The sequence below is a fragment of the Hipposideros armiger genome, unplaced genomic scaffold (assembly GCF_001890085.2).
Source record: "Hipposideros armiger isolate ML-2016 unplaced genomic scaffold, ASM189008v1 scaffold_98, whole genome shotgun sequence".
In the NCBI taxonomy this organism is placed as follows: domain Eukaryota; kingdom Metazoa; phylum Chordata; class Mammalia; order Chiroptera; family Hipposideridae; genus Hipposideros; species Hipposideros armiger.
The window spans coordinates 1,594,208-1,612,891 of NW_017731448.1; the positions used below are offsets into that span (position 1 = coordinate 1,594,208).

Below are 18,684 nucleotides of genomic sequence, written 5' to 3' on the forward strand. Positions count from 1 at the left end.
CAATGTTGCACAGTCCAGGAGAGGAATGACTGATGTAAGTACAATGAACCTTTGTCGCTAGTTTAGTTGTGTTTTGTTTGCTGTCTGTTCAAGGTCAGGAAAATTATTGCTGCAGTTCGTAGCTGTGCTTTTGAAAACTGTTCAAAGCCTGATTAAATTTCTTATCCAATATTTATTCACTGCTTTTGTGCGTCTGATGTAGCAGAGAAAGCAAAGAAAGAATGAAAGGCCTTGCCTCTTCTTGGATTAACTTTTTGTTAATTGTTAAGAGGTGAAGACAAGAATTCTGTCACGACTTTCTCAGTCAGGTTAGGGCTGGGGATGATATTTTATTAGTGGAACATAATCGATTTTTTGATAGCTCTTCTGGGATCTTTGACTTCTTAAAGCTGAAGAAAGTTTATCAAAGGTAAGGTTGGTTGGTTGGTTTGTGTTTAAAGTTAAATTAGGGTAGAGGTATATCACATAATGGTAAAGCCAATACAATAGACCTAATGATTTCAATCATCTCTGTAAGGCTAGTTGCAGTGCCTCTCCCTTACTCTACAATATTTACTTGTCGAAGAATCACGGGATGGTTCTTTTTGCTAAATAATCAACTTGTTTTCTATTTCTTAGGGTGAGGTGGACTGATCCTCCATAATATGTACTGTGTAATAAGTCCCTCAGCTGCAGATCTAATATGCATGTAAATAAAGTTTACAATATTTCACATTGAGAAAGTAGGTCAGGATCCATTTAAAAATACAAGAAAAAGAACTCAATTAATTTTAGAACGTTATACTACTCACTTTGAGAAACAAGTCTATCAATGTGGTGTGTTTTAAGTCTTATGAAGATACAAAGTTTAAAAAATGTGTTTATTAAGCTACTAAGTTAAGGCAATAAGACAAGCTGGGTGTAATCCTTAGACCCCACGTTTGGTATCTCTGCCCTGAGCGCCTGGGTTGCCAGACCTGGGCTCGCTGCCATGTGTCTAAGCAAATTGGAGCCCCAGCAAATCCTGCGCTTGTCGGGTCCAGGCAGGAACTAGGTTTGCTCTGGTGTGTCCTGTACAGTTACCTGTAAGGTTGCGCAGTCTCTGGGTGGTTTTTAATAAACACTTTGGATTTCAATAAATATTGTTTACTTTTACCTGATCTCCAAGACATTGTGATCATATCACGTGGTTACTTTTTAGATTAATAAACTGTCTCCAAAAAAGCGGGGGAAGGACCCGTTCCAGAAATAAATTGTAGCCTGTCACTGTTAAACATGTTGTCGCATGTGGGCTGGTTCCACGGGATGTGTGTTTCCCTGTGTCCACTGGTGTGTATCAAATCTTGAACACCCGTCCTTGGCCAGGTACCCAGGGAGGAGGGAAGAGAAGGCAAATGGACTTGCACCACAGATGGGTCAAAGCACATTTTGAATTCTCTGTTGGTTATCAGAGGCTGGGACAGATGTGAAGGGGGGGGTTTGTCATCAGCCCCTCGTTGTATTAATGGGACCACAGCTACTGGAGGTGTGCGTGCTGAGTTTGCAATCTGAATTTCCAAAAGGGTTCCTCTGTTAGCTAGTTATTTCCATATACTGGTATTTGGCTGAACTCACAGTGTAGTGAATCAGTTTCTGATTTCCACTGCCGTGGCCCTTAAAATTGTGATTTTATTTTTTTTAATTGGGGAAGGGGAACAGCCAAGTTATTGTCCTTCAGTCTTAGTTGTGGAGGGCGCAGCTGCCTCAGCTCCAAGTCCAGTTGCCATCCGACCGCCCCTCGGCAGCTCACAGAAGCTCAGCTCAAGGTACTGTGTTCAAACTTAGTTGCGGGGTGAGGGGGAGGGGTGTAGCCCACCATCCTATGCGGGAGTCAAACCGGCAACCTTGTTGTTAGGAGCATGTGCTCTCACCAGCTGAGCCATCCTGCCACCTGTTGGCAGCTCAGCTGCAGCTCAGCTTGAGTGCAGCTCATTGGCCCATGTGGGAATCGAACCGGCGACCCTGTTGCTCAGAGATTGTGCTCTTAACCAACTGAGCCATTTGGCAGGCCCCAAATTGTGATCTTTATATCACTTGTATTTTGACCAAGGCCACTCACTCCTCGTGCTAAAAGTCTTCAGTGGTTTCTCTGCGTTCCCAGAAGACAGAGGTCTACTGGGAATGCTGCAATATAAGTGCATTTTCTGCCTGGATTCCAGCATAATCTTTTCCCCAAGGAAGTTTCCAACTCATTCCTTTGAGAATGATAGCCTAAGGAAATATCCCCTCAGTTTTTTAACATCAATGGGAAAATAAGGTTTGAAGCATACAAGTTTGATTCACATGCCAGGTGACAGGAATGCCAAGCTCTTGGAGACTTAACTTTCCTAATTGTTTGGCGTAAGCAAACATTAAACCTGGTTCGAACAGGTCATTGAGCGTCGCTCAGTTCCAGTTTCCTCCTCTACAAAATGGAATCACATGACCCGTCTAACCCGCCTCACTGGGGTTTCTGTGGTCAAGTGCTACATGAACTGAAGGGTTGCTGTTGGTACTTCACACATGGAGACAAAAAAGAGTGCTAGGTTCATGCAAGGCTGCCAAATACCAATTTGAAATTTTATGTATAATCCACAGCAGATCTAGGAAAGTTGAATAATAGAATTCTTCTTTTTTTAAAATTACTAAGGTTTTAACATATTTTTATGGTTATTTTGCACTTTAAAAATAATGTATGTTTCTAAAAGGAACTGAGACATCTGTTGAATAATATCTATGAAGAGTCATTAAAAAAATTAAGGCACTATAAAAAACCTGGCTCATGAAAGTTATCATTGAGAATGAAATTGAACTTTAGGGTTCCTTGCAGCCATTACAGGTAAAAGGGGGGAATACAGTGCAGTTTCTACTCTTCTCTTTTAATCACTGCATTTTCAGTTTATTTTATCTTTGGCACAAGGGAGGGCATAGGTAAATTACAGGGAGTTATGTAGTTGTCAGTTTATAAGTTTGTACCCAGATAAAGCGTGTCATTTCCCTAGAGAGATTCATTTTTCCTCCCTCGAACCAAGTTGTGTTTTTTGTTTTGTTTTGTTTTGTTTTTTTTAAACCGACCTCACTGATCCAGGTTAAGTGATCCTACATAGCAGCGGATGATGGCAGAGTGGGAAACAGAACCAGCTGGTGCCCATCCCCCCCCCCTTGCCTATAGCTTGTCCATCCCTGTCAGTGGAATGACAAGTGGTTGGTCTTCTCTGCAGGAGACAGGGGCTCATCCTTTAGCCCTAGTGCTGACTTTCCCGCCTGCTCCTGATGGGACATCTTACAGATGCAGTGCAGCTTCATCAGTACGTGCGACTTGCCCTCAGATTAGAGAGAAGTACCTTCTCCCTAAAAGCTGAGCCCCACCGAACCCCACAGGGCATTGTGTCGCAGGCTCCCACCCCCCAGCCCTCTTCCTGGGTCCTCAGTTGGTTTCTGTGTGGCCTCTCAGACAGGAAAGAGATAATAAACGCATTCTATTTTCTTTAAATCAGCACAGCTTTGAATGACCCTGTACCGTAGACAGGGGACGATGTCTATTTCTGCTGTCACACCTCTTGCTTGCTTTATTTATGCAATTATGGAAGGTGAGGTAGTGTCCGGGGTAATCAAATTCATTAACGCATAAATGAATTTCTTTCTGCCTTTTTGTTGCAAATCACCTCCCCTGCCCTGTTGCCCTTTCTTTAGATTTTAAGCTGCAGAAGGTAGGGCTGGCCCGTAATTGAGTTTTGTGGAGGGCTTAGCATGCTCCATCAGTCATTTGTTTTGTCTAGGATTTCTGAAATCTTATTTTTTTCAGGTTGTAGGGGGGGAAAGGTTTCTAATTTTTTTTTCTTTTGGGTAGAATTAAATTACCTGAAACTAAATATATTTAATCCTGTCTCCAGGATGCAAACTTTCTCTCTCATCCATTCCTTCTTGTCCATTTTAAATGTCTCCATGTCTGTCTGGTTTTTAAAATAGTTCCTGTTTAAAAATAAATAAATAAATAAACAACACAAAAAACAAACAAAAAAAGTAGCTTGATTGAGATATAATTCACCTACCACCCAGCTGACTCCTTTAAAGTGTACAATTCAGTGGGGGTTTTTTTGTATGTCCACAGATACATACAATCATCATCAGACTCATTTTTAGAACATTATCATCACCTCAGAAAGAAACCCCGTTTCATTTTTGCTGGCCCCACCTCTCTGTCTCCTTCCCTTCCACCAGCTCTAGGCAACCACCGCTCTAATTTGTGTCTGTAGCTTTCCCTGATCTGGAGGTTCCATAGGAATTGAATCAGATAATATGTGGTCTTTGGAGACTGGCTGCTTTCACTTAGTATAATGTTCTCAAGGCTCGTCCGTGTTGTAGTGTGTATCAGTGCTTTGTTCGTTTTTATGGCCAAATCATATTGTATTGTATGGATCTCCCACAGTTTCTTTATCCATTGATTACGGGCATTTGGGTGGTTTCTTTTGTTTTTTGTGTTTTTTGTGGTTTTTTTTTTAGCTGAGCCATCCTGCCACCTGTTGGCAGCTCAGCTTGGGCCAGGAATCAAACCGGTGATCCTGTTGCTCAGAGCTCGCACTCTTGCGCGAGCTCTTAACCAACTGAGCCACTCGGCCGGCCGTGGGTGCTTTCTTCTTTAAAGCACCCTTACGCAGTTTCTTCCCTGTCTCTGTTCTCTAACCCTCTCACCTCATTCCGTGCAGGACCCCTGGAATCCGTTCTGTATCTGATTTTTCCCTTGTAAAAATAATCTTTTTTGTGCGTCTCCAAAGATGTATAGCCATACTGAAATGTTTCATATTACATATGTGGGATTATTTCCTTCTTCTAATGCAGTCTAATTTTTTTCTTTGTCTTTTTTCTCAGCTGTCTCTCCTTCCCACCACCCCCAGCAGTATCCATCCCTCCCGCCCCCGCAGTAACAACCTAGCAGGCACCTTTCTGTGCTTTTTCTGCACGTGTATATTTAGACATATATAATTGTGCACATATACATAAATAGAGGAGGGTTTTTTTTTCCCTTGGTGGGGCCATAGTTTGTTGTACAAAAATGATGATCATACGTACTTTTCTATGTCTCGCTTTTTCACATTGTGAAAGGCCTGAGAGTCAGCTGGGGCATCTTTAATTTGGTCTTATTTTTTAATGGCTTCGTAACATTTCATGATGTGCATGGTAGCAAAATATACCGGGTTTCCAGTGTTGCCATTGCCAACAAGAGGACCCTTCTGTGGCTTCGGTCTCTCCACACTCATCTCCCGCTCCAAGCCCTTATCTTGACAACAGTGGCCATCAAGGAAGAGCTCAGCCCACCAGCGGCCCAGGCCTCTCCCCGCCTCCCCCTGTTCTGTCTCAGACTGACTACTGAGCATGTCAGGCTCTCTCAGCCTCTTAGCTGTTCCTGCTGTGTTCTCTGTGTGGAATGGCCCATCACTCCTTAACCAGCGTTAAGCAGGACTTGTAAGAGCCCAAACTCTGGGTCAGACCTGGGTTCAAATTTCTGAGCCGCCCATTCCCCTCCTCAGTGTTTGTCTCTCTTCTGTGTTCCCAAGGAAGTTAATTTTAATCTTTAATGTGGCTTTGTATTAGACTTTCTACTATACTATGTAAGTAGTCATGTTTGGTGTACCGTCACTCTCCTCAATTTCAGGGTCCTTTGAAACTACATCCAGCCCCTCTGAGGCTATGCAGTGTATGGGGGCAGGAGTTATAGGAAATCTCTGTACCATCCTGTCAATTTTGCTCTGCACCTACAGCTGCTGTAAAAAAAAAAAGAAAAAGAAAACTGTCTTTAAAAAAACACAAACTATGGCAACAATAAAAAGATGACTGGTTGGAGGGAGGTAGAAATGAATAGGCAGAGCACAGAGGGTTTTTAGGGCAGTGGAACGGCTCTGTGTAATGGTGACTTCATGTCACTCTACATTCTAGACTGTACAAGAGGGAATCCTAATGTAAACTACGCACTTCGCAGGATAACGATGTGTCAGTGTAGGTTTATGCGTTATAGCAAATGCACCACTCTGGTGGGGAGTGGTGGGAGGAAAAAAAAATCTAGCCTGCACCTTTTTAAACATCCTCCCGTGGAACCTTGTACGTTGGGGGTTGAGGAACTTAATATTCAGTAACTGGATTAAGCCCAGACTCCTGTGACCCTGATTGCCAGGGTGTTTGGCAGTTCCTTCAACATGTGCCCTGTTGCTGCCTTCAGAGCCTCACTGTTAGTGCATTGCAGGCAGCCCCCTGTGGGGCTGAGCTCCATCCAGTCCTGGAGAACTAGTTCCGGGGAAGCCTGGAGCGCGTCAGCCAAGTTTTGAAGGCCAGCGAGCCTTAAGCCTGTGACTTGTCCAGCCTCCAGCCGTGTCATCTCTGAACATGAAATTCCCCAGGAAAGGAAGTGGCACCTCCAGAGACAACCGCCACCAGTGGAAATACAGGTTTAACCCGCATGATTGCAACGTGGGTTGGCCCTGGCGACAATCTGCCTGTAGACCCCCCTGCCCCTGGTTAAATTTCCGCAAAGGGGCAGAAACACAATCGCAGTGGGCGCCTGGAAAGAGCGGCCACTCCTGGTGGCTCGCCCTCCCCTCCGGTGTCCCCTCCCTGGGCTCTATGAAATCCTACAACCACACCACACTAATTAGCCCGAGAATGGAAGGGGTTGTCATGGTGACCGAGCACTTTTTAAAGCACAGGAATGGTGTTCATTATTGTTCAGTGTCTTTAGCTGTGGCGAAAAGGTCAGTGTGGCCGTTGTTTTCCATATGAATTTTGGCCCCAGAGCCAAACTGAAGGTGGAATGTTCCTCGGAGAGACTGGAAGATGGTAAGTGTGGCTGAACTTTTGGGGTGGGGCACCCCTTTAGTTGTATTTTTTTTTTTAGAATGTTTTAATAACGAGTGCCAAACTAAGGAATTGTATGGACTTTGTTAAATAGAGATTGGAAGTAAAGTAGTAAGGAAACACAGGCTGGGTCAGGAATGGTGAAAGCTTGAGAGAGATTTTAGAGAGTTTTTTAATTTAAAAAGTTTTGGAGGATCGAATGATTACAGATTAAATGAGTGGGTTTCTCTGATCATGAATTTAGTCAAAGTTGACTAAGTCTGATGCTTTGGTTATTCGGTGTTTGTTTTATGTTAGCTCTACATTAGCCTTTCTAGATTGCTGCTCATCAGATTATATTCCCAGATAAATATAACAAGCATTTTAACCAACTACCTGAAGAACAGTTGCTACTCTCCATTTGTTACTCCAAACATTAAGGTAGCAAAGTAACCAAGGGTGATTTTGTTTTTATGCTTTTATGTTCTCCCTGCTTTTCTAAGGATATATAAAATGGAATTGTAATAGATATGTATGATATGGGGGGGGGAGCTGGGGGAGGAGCGTTGTAACTTTGTGAGGGGTGAGAACTAACTAGTGCATTGTTTTGTACACCTGAAACTAATAAAAAAAATAATAATCAAGACTAAAAACCTGGGAGCCACAATTCTTGGGATGTTTGCCCTAATTTATTGGCTATACTTGGGTGGAATACAGCTGAGTAAAGACAATTTAACCAGTGTTTATAGAAGAAATTAAATATAAGTCAGCTTCCTGGAGATGATGGCAGCCAGTCCATCCAAAGCTGTAAGGGAGATGTGCAGAGCATTCCTTAAATTTATTTTTTGCTAGTTTGGAAAGCGTGCAGAATAACATGGCTCTCAGCCTAATTTTGTGTTCGTAACCAGTTGCGTTTTTATGGCTTGCAAATTTAAGTTACTCTCCCTTTTTTTTGTCCTTTTTAACAACGTACTTATATCCTATGGCACTATTTTTCAGCCACTTTATAAACAGTTGTGTAGGATAACAAAATAAAACTAGATGAAAAGGAATGGGTATTGAATTTATAAAACAAATCACTGCCCACAGAGCCGAGAGTGGAACTGGCCTACTTTTGGGCTTTACTCTGAAAGACTTATTGTCCTGGCAGCGATGGCAGTTTGTTTGGCAACTGAGTGAATAATACATTTCAGAATGTGAAGTCTTGGTTTGATTTCCTCTGTCTTTAATTTGCATGTGCTGGGATTAATTTATTTAGTGATCATGGTGTGGAGCATTCCATAAATAGGGTATTTGACTAGAAATTGAAAAAAGGAAAATTCTTTTTGTCTCTTTTCTCCCCTTGCGAGCTCTCTTTCTCTGCCCTCCCAACCCCCNCAGACGCTCCCTGAGGGCAATGCTTCCCAGGAACCTGGCGCCATTGGTAGCACCTGGGGACAAGCTGGAGGAACCCCCCAACCCCCACCCCCCGGCCCTCATTGGGTCACTGTATTCTTTAGCCAAAAAGGCTTTACATGCCTTGGAACTGAAGCCTTAAAAAGTAAAGAAAGTGACATTTGTGTGATATTTTAGATTCTTTGGTGGTATATTTATGGTATTTGTAAAACAATAAAAAATTTGAACATGGATATTAATATCAAGGCCTTATGGGTGTCTTTGGAGATATAATGGTGTTGCAGTTTTATTTTTTAAAATGATGCTGATATAGGTGTATCCACATGAGGCAGTGTGACATCTGGGGCTTGTTTACCAAAACTCCTAGGGCAGGCAAGTGGGCTTATAGGTGGGGCAGGATTGACGGGTGATGGTTGTTGAAGCTAGGTGGTGGGTACATGGGGTGGGTTCATTTCTTTATTGTGTATTTTTGTGTAGGTTCAGTGTGTGTGTGCGCGCGCGTGTGTGCATATGTATGTGTGCGTCTGCATGCATGTGCGTGCGTGCCTGTGTGTGTGTGCGTGCATGTGTGTGTGTGCGTGTGTGTAGAACCGTGGTGGGGTGGCCTTGTTAACCTCCCACCGTTTTGCCTGTTGCAGATGCCAGACCACTTTGACCAGGCGGTTGTGCTGAACCAGCTGCGGTACTCGGGGATGCTGGAGACGGTGCGGATCCGCAAAGCTGGGTATGCAGTCCGAAGACCCTTTCAGGATTTTTACAAAAGGCAAGACAGAAGGGAACACACCCTCTTTCTGTGTGAAGGGGTTGGGAAAAAAGGAAGTTAGAGTAGACGGTGACGCGGGTGCCTCTCTGTTGCAGATATAAAGTGCTGATGAGGAACGTGGCTCTGCCTGAGGACGTCAAGGACAAGTGCTCGGCCCTGCTGCAGCTGTACGACTCGTCCCACAGCGAGTGGCAGCTGGGGAAGACGAAGGTAAAACACAGCGCAGGAACAGCCACCCCACCGAGCTGTAAGAGGTGTTCGCTGTGCTGCTGCTGACCGGTTGGTTTTTAACACTGGGAAGGCACGCGTGGGATCACGCCCGCCATAATGGTCTGTCCTCCAAACAGTTAATGCTTTATTTGAAGTCCTTAACTTCTCAGGGACTCAGTTTTCATTGAGGGACATACTGAATCATCGGATCCTAAGGGTTTCCGTATGTGTGTTCATTCAGGCAGCCAACAAATGTTTCCTGATGAGCAGCTCCGTGCGGGGGGAGTGCCTGGCTGCCTCCCGTGTCCAACAAGATGTCTGCTTTCTTGCTGTGTCCTCACATGGTGGGGGACAGAGCGCGAGGCCTGGGCTCTTCCTTATTAAGGCACTAATCCCACCATGGGGCCTCACCTTCATGACCTCATTTCAACCTAATAACCTCTTAAAGGTCCTGTTTCCAAATACCATCACTTAGGGGGTTAGGGCTTCAGTGAAAGGTTTTGGTGGGGACACAAGCATTCAGTCCGCAACACTGACCAGTGTGAGTTCAATGACAAGTATTTAGGCATCACGTCAGGGCCACTCAGCAAGGGCGCGTGTGCAATGGACATACTCTTCTGTTCGTGAGGAACCTAAACTGACCAGGGGTTGAAGGTGCAGGCATCTAATAGAGTGGTATTGTGTTATCTACTGCCGTGCAACAAACCACCACAAACTTAGCAGCTTTCATAACACACGCTAATTATCTCACAGTGTCCGTGGGTCAGGAGTCCAGGCGCGGCTTACTGGGCCCCCTCCCCAGGGTCTCCCAAGGCTGCAATCAGAGTTGTGTCCGGGGCTGCCTTCCCTCCTGGACCTCGGGGTCCTTTTCCAAAGCTCGTGTGGCCCCAGCATCCGATTCTTTGTAGTTGTAGGACTGAGGTTCCCGTTTGCTTGCTGGCTGCCCCCTGAGGGGGCGCGCAGCTCCTAGAGCCCCCTCCTGCCCCGGTTCTGTACCATGTGGCCCCTCCCTACCCCTCCCTCAACATGGCCACCCACTGCATGGCCAGCGGGAGAACCTCTTGCTCCGGCTTGCTAAGGTGGTCTTATATAACGTAACGTGTTCACAGACGTGACATCTCATCCCTTCTGCCATGTTCTGTGGGCTAGAAGGAAGTCGCAGGTTCCATCCACGCTGGTCAGATTAAACAGGGCCTAACTCATTGGGGGTCGCCTTCGGTGTGTCCTCACAGGCTTATGGGTCTATCTGGAATTCTACTTCCCCCTCATTCAGCTGACTCATCCTTCAAGTCTCAACTTAGAAGTAGATTGGACAGGAATCCTTTTTGACATTCTTCAGTGCACCCCCTCCCAAAAGCTCACCCCAAACCTGGGTTAAGCCGCCTCCTCTGTCGTCTCACCATCATCCTGTTTTTGGCTCCATTGTAACACTTAACATGCTGTATACTGTCATGCCATCTTGTCATTGCCTGCTGACTGACTTGTCCACAGTCCCCCGGTGGAGAATGTAGAGTGAACTCTTCTGCACACTGGACGTAATAGGAACTCAGTCAGTGGCACAAGGGCATCATAGGTTTGTCACTCAAGGAAGACTTCCTAAAGAAGGTGGCGCAGGTGCAGTTCTTGGCAGTACAATGTCATTTGCTCTGATTTTTTTAATCAGAAAGATATTGCATTCTCTTTAAACCAGTATGCTCCTCCTGCCTCACTGTTTTATACAGCAGAGGAGCATCAAAGGTCGTTTTGACTCACCCAGCCGTTAACAGTCTCTTCTCAGCTCTGAGGAGCCAGTCCGACTCCCCTTACTTACATTATGGAAACCAGGCCCAAGCCAGGCTTGGGACCAGGCGTGTTGTAGCACAGGGGATACAGACTTAAAGATACGGGCATTGCCCTCAGTGTACTGTGTTGCTGGGAGATCAGACATCCACATGCATACAACTGATAAATCCCACAATATTATCTCTTTAAGGAATAAAGATACAGTTTCCCCAGGGGAGAGTTCACCATGGATTGAAATGGTCAGGGAAGTACTCAAGAAGAGGAAATCTTTTTTTTTTTTTTTAAGACATTTTATTGGGGAACTGTGTGTTTTTCCAGGACCCATAAACTCCAACTCAAGTAGTTGTCTTCAATCTAGTTGTGGAGGGCGCAGCTCCTTGGCCCATGCAGGGATCAAACCAGCAACCTTGGTGTTATGAGCCTATGCACTAACCACCTGAACTAACCGGCCACCAAGAAGAGGAAATCTTTAAGGAAGAGTTAAAATGTAATTAGCAAACAGTTGGAAGCAGAGGTAGGGTGGAAGCTTGTCAGTTCATAGAAACTCTGGGAAGTAAATGTGAATATTAGAGTATTTGAATTGTGTCTGCTAAATAACTCTGACCTTAACTGACCAACGTTGCACTTGATTATCCACTAGTGTGTGTCTTAGTCCATATTGCTGTCAGAAGGTCTTTGTAGTTAAGGCTTTAACCTCTGGTGAACATCTGGACTTTCCAGCAAATTACACATGGCACCAGGTCTGAATTAGCTGGCTTAAATAATATTTAGTCCTTGGAAGGCAAGAATTCCTATGTGGTGAGGAAGTACTCTAGAGAAGGTGGGAGGCCTGTCCAGACCGCCACAGAACAGCCCGTGGAGAAGATTCTGGTACATTTCCCCACTGAGGAGTGAAGGTGAGGGTGATGGATGCGAGCAGCTGCTCCACCCCCTCTGTTCCTGGTTTTGATTTTTCCTTCTGCCTCGTGACTCTGGCACATTTCATTTTTCTGATCACCTGGACTACGTTGCCAGACTTTTTCCCTCTGTTCTATGGAAATAAACTCTGCAAGAGGTATTTTTTATAAAGGCATCTTCCTAGAATAATCCATAGGCTCTTGAGCTATCTAAGGATGGAAAAAAAGGCACGTGAAATTAGTTCATGTTAGTTCATGTTGAGGCTAGTTCAGCGCAGCCCCTGGAGGGCACCGCTCTTTCCTGAGCCGAAGACAGCACCTCTGTTCACAGCAGCTGGGTCATGCTGACTCGATCTTGGCCTGTGTCCTGAGAACATGGGGATGTGACAATGGCTCGTCACTGGACCGGGAGAACTGGCATCACTTTTCCATGTGTCGTTGCATAAATTCAGGGTGGATGTCCTTCATGAAGCTGAGTCTGGTCTCTGAAAGCATTTCCAGTCTCTAAAAGCACTTGACTCCAGCCTTTTAGGATAGTGAAGGAGAATCTGCATAAAGATGTGGAAGTAAATTTAATAGGCAGAGCAGAGAGCTATCTTTTTATTTATTTAAAAAAAAAATTTTTTTTTAAGATTTTATTGGGGAATCGGGGAAGGGGAGCAGACAAGTTGCTGTCCTTTTTGTTCTTCAGTCTAGTTGTGGAGGACGTCGCTTCACTGGCCCATGTTGGTATTATCATTGCCCTCTTCCTGGGTGAGGTAGTCGCTCGCTGGCCATTGGATGGCAGCTCATGAAAGCGCACGCCAGCTGCCGTCTAGCGCCACTGCAGCCCCACAGCAGCCCAGCCTCCAGGTCGAGCTGTAGTTCACCATCTTAGCTGTAGAGGGCACAGCGTCACTGACCCTCATGTAGGATCCAAACCGGGGCCCTGCTGGCGTCACAAACCAACTAACTCTTAACCAGTGCGCCACTTGGCCAGCCTGAGAGCTATCTTTTTTTTTTTTTTTTTTAATCTGAGCCATCCTGCCACCTGCTGGCAGCTCAGCGGCTGCTCAGCTCGGGCCGGGACTCAAACTGCTGTCACTCAGAGCTCGCAATCTTGAGCGAGCTCTTAACCAACTGAGCTACTCGGCCGGCCTGAGAGCTATCTTTTTAATGGGCGTAAAAAACTAAAGCAGGTATTTCTCTGATTCTAATTCCAACCAAGATGTTCTGTAGTCTTCTGATAAGTATAAGATGCTGTTGCTTCATAGAGGTTTCTCTTTATTCATCTAATAAATGCATTGCTCCTTAGAATTGACACCTTTGTTTCATGTCACCATCACCACCACCATACTTCCCCAAGATTTGATTTCTAGAATAAGATTCTTAATACCAAAATATCATCTCAAAGAGAAGTTTGAATACTTCTTTAAAGTCCAGTCTTGATGAAAACTGCTTCTAATGCATGGTTTTGATAACCAGATTCATAGTTCTGCAAACTCTTTATCAAACAAATGAGCTTTACACTTACAGCTTCTGTCCTTTACAGTAATTATTTTTCCTTTTTTTTGTGCTAAAAATGCAATGTCTTCATACATCAACAGAGCATGTCAGTTGCAATTATAGGAAGAGGATTGTGCGAAAAACTTTTTAGGAGAATTATTTGTGGTAGAGTTTTACAAATGCTTGGGTACTGAGAGCAGGAATAAGTAAGGCTGTGAGTCAGATGTGGTAGGATTTTTTATTTGCTGCTTTTGCCCAAATGTCAAGAGGATAGAGTCCGGGAAAATGTACCATCAAGAGAACATAATGCATTATTATAGGCCAGAGTGACTCATGGGAGCATAAATTAAAAAATCATGAGTGAAAGAGGGTGTCATGTAGTCTTCCCCCCAACTAAAACGCCCTGTGTTAACTGTTAATAGAAAAGCATAAAAATATTTGGCACTGGTATTTTTAGGGAATAATTCAAAACGTCTTAATGCATGTATTAAAACTTAAATTGCATAATTAAAAGCTAGCTTGATTGAGGGAGGGTCAAAATTATTTTTTCAAAAAGGTTTTTTCATCAATTAGGAATTCTGATATGACGTGCCATTTGGCAGACACGCTTATCTTATTTGACAAGCCTGGGATTAAGAAGCCTGTTCCCGAAACAGGCCAGCAAATGGCTGTGATCCATTTAGTCCCAGTCCTAGTATTCTTGTGATGGCAGAACTGAGATACAGCTTCAATGACTCAATTCTAATTTCAGACTCAGTTTTCAGAATTACATTCGTAATGTCAGTTTCTTATGTGCATGAAAATTTTTGAAGCCAAGATGCTTTGATCATAATCACTTAATGGACTGAAAGAGAGTGTTTTTATGTAAGAGCAAAGTAACATTTTGTACATTTAAAAAATTTCTTTCCCTCCCTTCCCTTTCTTTCTCCCTTCATTCTTTCTTCTTCTTTTTTTTAATGTGAGGAGTATCTCTATCTCTTGTTACTTACACTTATTTTAGGATGGGGCTAATCCATGAACCATTTGTCCTGGCCCATGATGAGATATGTATTCATGAGCTGCGATAGCAATATCATAGTCCTTTTATACCTGTTGAATCTTAATAATAACCCTAAAATGGGACTTTTAGTTTATAAACCTTTTTTTTTCCTTGTAGTAATATATTTCTATTAGATACCTTAGTCTATGACAGATGGAAAGTTTTAAAAAAAATGTTAGGTAATAAAAGCAAAATTAAACAAGTAGAGCTACATCAAACTAAAAAGCTTCTGCACAGCAAAGGAAATAGCAGAATGAAAAGGCAGCCTACTGCATGGGAGAAAATATTTGCAAATCACATATCTCACAAAGGGTTAATATCCAGAGTTAATATAAAAGATTCATACAGCTCAATAGCAAAAAATCCAGTTAAAAATAGGCAGAAGATCTGAAAAGACTATTTTCCAAAGAAGACATAATATGAAAAGATGCTTAACATCACTATCATCAGGGAAATGCAAAAACAAAAAATAAAAAATAAAAGGAAAACAAGATAACCATCTCACACCAGTCGGAATGGCTATTATCACAAAGACAAGAAATAACGTGTTGGCAAGGAAGTGGAGAAAAGGGAACCCTCACACACTGCTGGTGGGAATGTATATTGGTGCAGCCACTATGGAAAACAGTGTGGAGTTTCCTGAAAAAATTAAAAATAGAAGTACGATATGATCCAGCAATTCTACTTCTGGGTATTTATTAGAAAAAAAATAGAAAACACTAACTTGGAAAGATGTCTGTACTCCCGTGTTCACTGCAGCATAGTTTACAATAGCCGAGATAGGGAAACAACCTCTATCCGTCAATGGATGTATGGATAAAGAAATTGTGATTCACGTGCGTGTGCACACACACACACACACACACACAAACACACAGGAATATTGTTCAGCCATAAGAAAGAATGAAATCTTGCTATTCATGACAATGTGGATGGACCTTGAGGGCATTATGTTAAGTGAAATAAGTAAGTCAGACAGAGAAGGACAAATACTGTGTGATCTTTTATGTGGGATATAAACCAAAGTGGGGGGAAATCCAAGCTCATAGATACAGAGAGCAAATTGCTGGTTGCCTGAGTCGGGATGGGAGGATGGGTGAAGTAGACGAAGGTGGGTCAAAAGGTACAAACTTCTAGTATAAATAAGTCACGGGGATGTGATGTTCAGGATGGCGACTGTAGTTAACAATACTGGATTGCGTATTTGAAAGCTGCTGAGAGAGTAGATCTTAAAAGTTGTCATCACAAGAAAAAGAATTGTACCTGTGGTGACAGATGTTAACTAGACTTGTTGTGATCATTTTGCAATTGATACTTGAGGCTCAGGACAGGCTGTCCCAAAATATGCCACAGTAGCATATTATTTTGACTTAAAGTTTCTTGAGAAACAGCTGATACAAAAAAAGAAACACTCCGACCCCCGCCTTCTCCCAAGACCCCCGCCTTCTCCCCAGAAAGGAGGAAATGAATCTCCTATACCAGGGGAATGAAGGGGGACTGAAGGCAGCCTGATCATGAGATGGGGAGTCAAGGCTGACAAAGCTGCGGGAACAAACTTTGTTACTTCATTAGTTTGCTGCTCCCGACACTAGCCCCTTTGTTTTGTCTAATCTTTGCAAATAATTGTTACTGTCTAACAGTGGTATATAAGCAGCCTGCCTTGGTCACTTCAGGGGTCCCATTTCTGGGAGACCGCCATATGTTTGTAATTAAATTGGTGTATTTTTTTTCTATCCTGTTAACCTGCCTTGTGTCAATTTAATTGTTAGGCCAACTAAAAGAACTAAGAAGGGTATGGGCAAACTTTTCTTTCTTGACAATACAAATATCATTATGTACAACTGGAGCTAACACAATGTTATATGTTAATTATACCTCAATTTAAAAAAGTAAGTAAACTCAACAGGCCCTTCCCCAAAGGGAGTTTGAGAAGCATTGCATGGCTGTATGTGTTTCGAGCAAACGAGAGAGAAAAGTGCCTTATCCCCAAAGATCTCTCTGACTCAGAGATGCCTGCTTTCTACCAGCCACATTCTTTGGTTTTGACATGTCACTCCCTCCTGGGCAGGTCTTCCTTCGAGAATCCTTGGAGCAGAAACTGGAGAAGCGGCGGGAAGAGGAAGTGACTCGGGCAGCCATGGTGATCCGGGCCCACGTCTTGGGCTACTTGGCACGGTAAGGATCATAGGAGGGAGGAGGCCTTCCCCAGTATGAGCCACCTGGTGGTGGCTTCTTCTTAAATAGACCTGGATGGAGGGTGAGGACCAGGCTAAGGAGAGTCCCAGCTCAGTGCTCTAACTAGCGGTGCCAGATGCCTAGTTAGCTTGCTTGGGCAAAAAGTGGGAAAGGGGGCTCCTGACATCTCAATTAGAACAATAGCATTAGGGGACTGTGCTGAGATGCTTAAATTGTGTACCAGTTCATCTTTGTCATGTACTGAAGCCAGAGGCGGCCTGGGCTGTTGACGTTGGTATTTTGTCTGTTGACATTGGTATTATCTCATTGGGTCCACGGAAGCCCCACTTTCCAGTGTTTGGCAAATGAGGCCCCCTTCTTTTTATGTGCCTTTGGGTTCTGCCCATCTTTGCGGACCAGCATGCCACATGAAACCTCACACTGTTAAATTGTCCGCGGTACAAAGCTGTCCTGCTATAGCAAGATCTCCTCCCACCCCCATAAAAATAGGAGACTAGAGCAAATCTCTCTTGGTCCTGTTTACAACCCAGCTTCCTGCCAAACGTTTCAACGTTAGCATTAGGGGTTAGGTATTTGTTTAGCCAAGATATGATAGGGTTCTTGCTTTAGTTTTGTTTGTTATTATTCTCTTGTTTTTCTTCTGCTTTTTCCCCAAAGGGGCCTCCTTTGCTCTCCTCTCTCTGAAGAGCTTATCTTCCCAAACTAGGCCCTGTTCTTTTGTCTTGCAGCTGTTAAACGCATTTGAAGAGCTCAAAGCCTCATTACCTCAACAGTTACTCTGTTGCGCTGTGTTTTTGTTTTCATTTTCAGAAAGCAATATAGGAAGGTCCTTTGCTGTGTGGTGGTCATACAGAAGAATTACAGAGCGTTCCTTTTGAGGAGGAGGTTTCTGCACATGAGAAAAGCAGCCATAGTTTTCCAGAAGCAACTCAGAGGTCAGATTGCTCGGAGATTGTACAGACAGCTGCTGGTAGAAAAACAAGAGGAGGAAGAAAAGAGGAGACGGGAAGAAGAGGAGAAGAGGAGACGCGAGGAGGAGGAAAGGTACAGCGCCTCTTCCTCGAATGAAAATAGGACACCTTTTGAGTTTCATGCTCAATATCCATCCTTCCAGCAAGAGTTCCCAGGGGATGCTGTTGACCCTACGAGTGGCTCAAATATAAAATTCCCAGTTCTGTGTGTATTTTTATTTTGTGCACAAAGTGGGTATGTTCCCAAGGGAAGAGACCTCACCCTTCCTTCATGCTTTTTAAGTTGTCTTTAGCAAAGGTGTTTGTTTGTTTTTTTTTAAATTAGCTCTCTCTGAAAAGTGGTTCTTGGATTTTTTTTTCCATTGCATTTATTTTTCTTTACTGTTTTTAGAGAAAGAGAGAAGGCACGAAGAGAAGCTGAGCTCCGCACCCAACAGGTGAAGAATGCTGTCACAGTGTGGTATCTCGTCTGTCCATTTCCTTCCCACTTCAAACACTTGGACGCAGGATGCAAAACTGAAAGTATAAGGATGTAGGAAGAAGAACATTAGGAGAGATGTTGCTGCTTCACTTTCTTTCTAACCCATTACATTGGGTGAAGATGAGTGAATGTGTATGATTTTAGAGTGAATCATGACATAATTTCTCTAAGCCAGTATAACCACTGTATTAGTTTGCTCGGGCTGCTGTAACAAATTAACACAGCCTGGGTGGATAAAACAAGAGACTGATTTTCTCATAATCCTAGAGGCTAGAAGGCTAGACGTCCAAGATCAAGTTGTGGGCAGGTTTCGTTTCTTCTGCAGCCCCTCTCCTTTGATTGCAGATGTCCGCTGTGTCCTCACGTGGTCTTGTATCTGTGCACACACATCCCTGGTGTGTGTCTGTGTGTCCCAATCTCCTCTTCTTTTTTTTTAAGTTTTTTGTTTTTTTAATTGGGGGATGGGAACAGACAAGTTGCTGTCATTTTGTTCTTCAGTCTAGTTGTGGAGGACGTTGCTTCACTGGCCCAAGTTGGCACCATCATTGCGCTCTTCCTGGGCGAGGCAGATCAGTCACCGGCTTCTAGATGGCCGCTCACTGCGGCTGCTGGCCGCTCACGCTGGCTGCAGGCTTCACACGGTA

General features: G+C 43.8%; 1 protein-coding gene across 1 annotated transcript in view; it reads left to right on the forward strand.

Moving 5' to 3' along the window:
• MYO10 (myosin X) overlaps positions 1–18,684 on the forward strand; it is a 102,836-nt gene that overhangs the window by 57,088 nt on the left and 27,064 nt on the right. Inside the window, exons 17-21 of the mRNA XM_019646214.1 lie at positions 8,856–8,980; positions 9,076–9,190; positions 16,461–16,567; positions 17,399–17,632; positions 17,951–17,996. Of these exons, the coding sequence (XP_019501759.1) occupies positions 8,856–8,980; positions 9,076–9,190; positions 16,461–16,567; positions 17,399–17,632; positions 17,951–17,996 (627 nt within the window). The remainder of the gene's footprint in view (positions 1–8,855; positions 8,981–9,075; positions 9,191–16,460; positions 16,568–17,398; positions 17,633–17,950; positions 17,997–18,684) is intronic.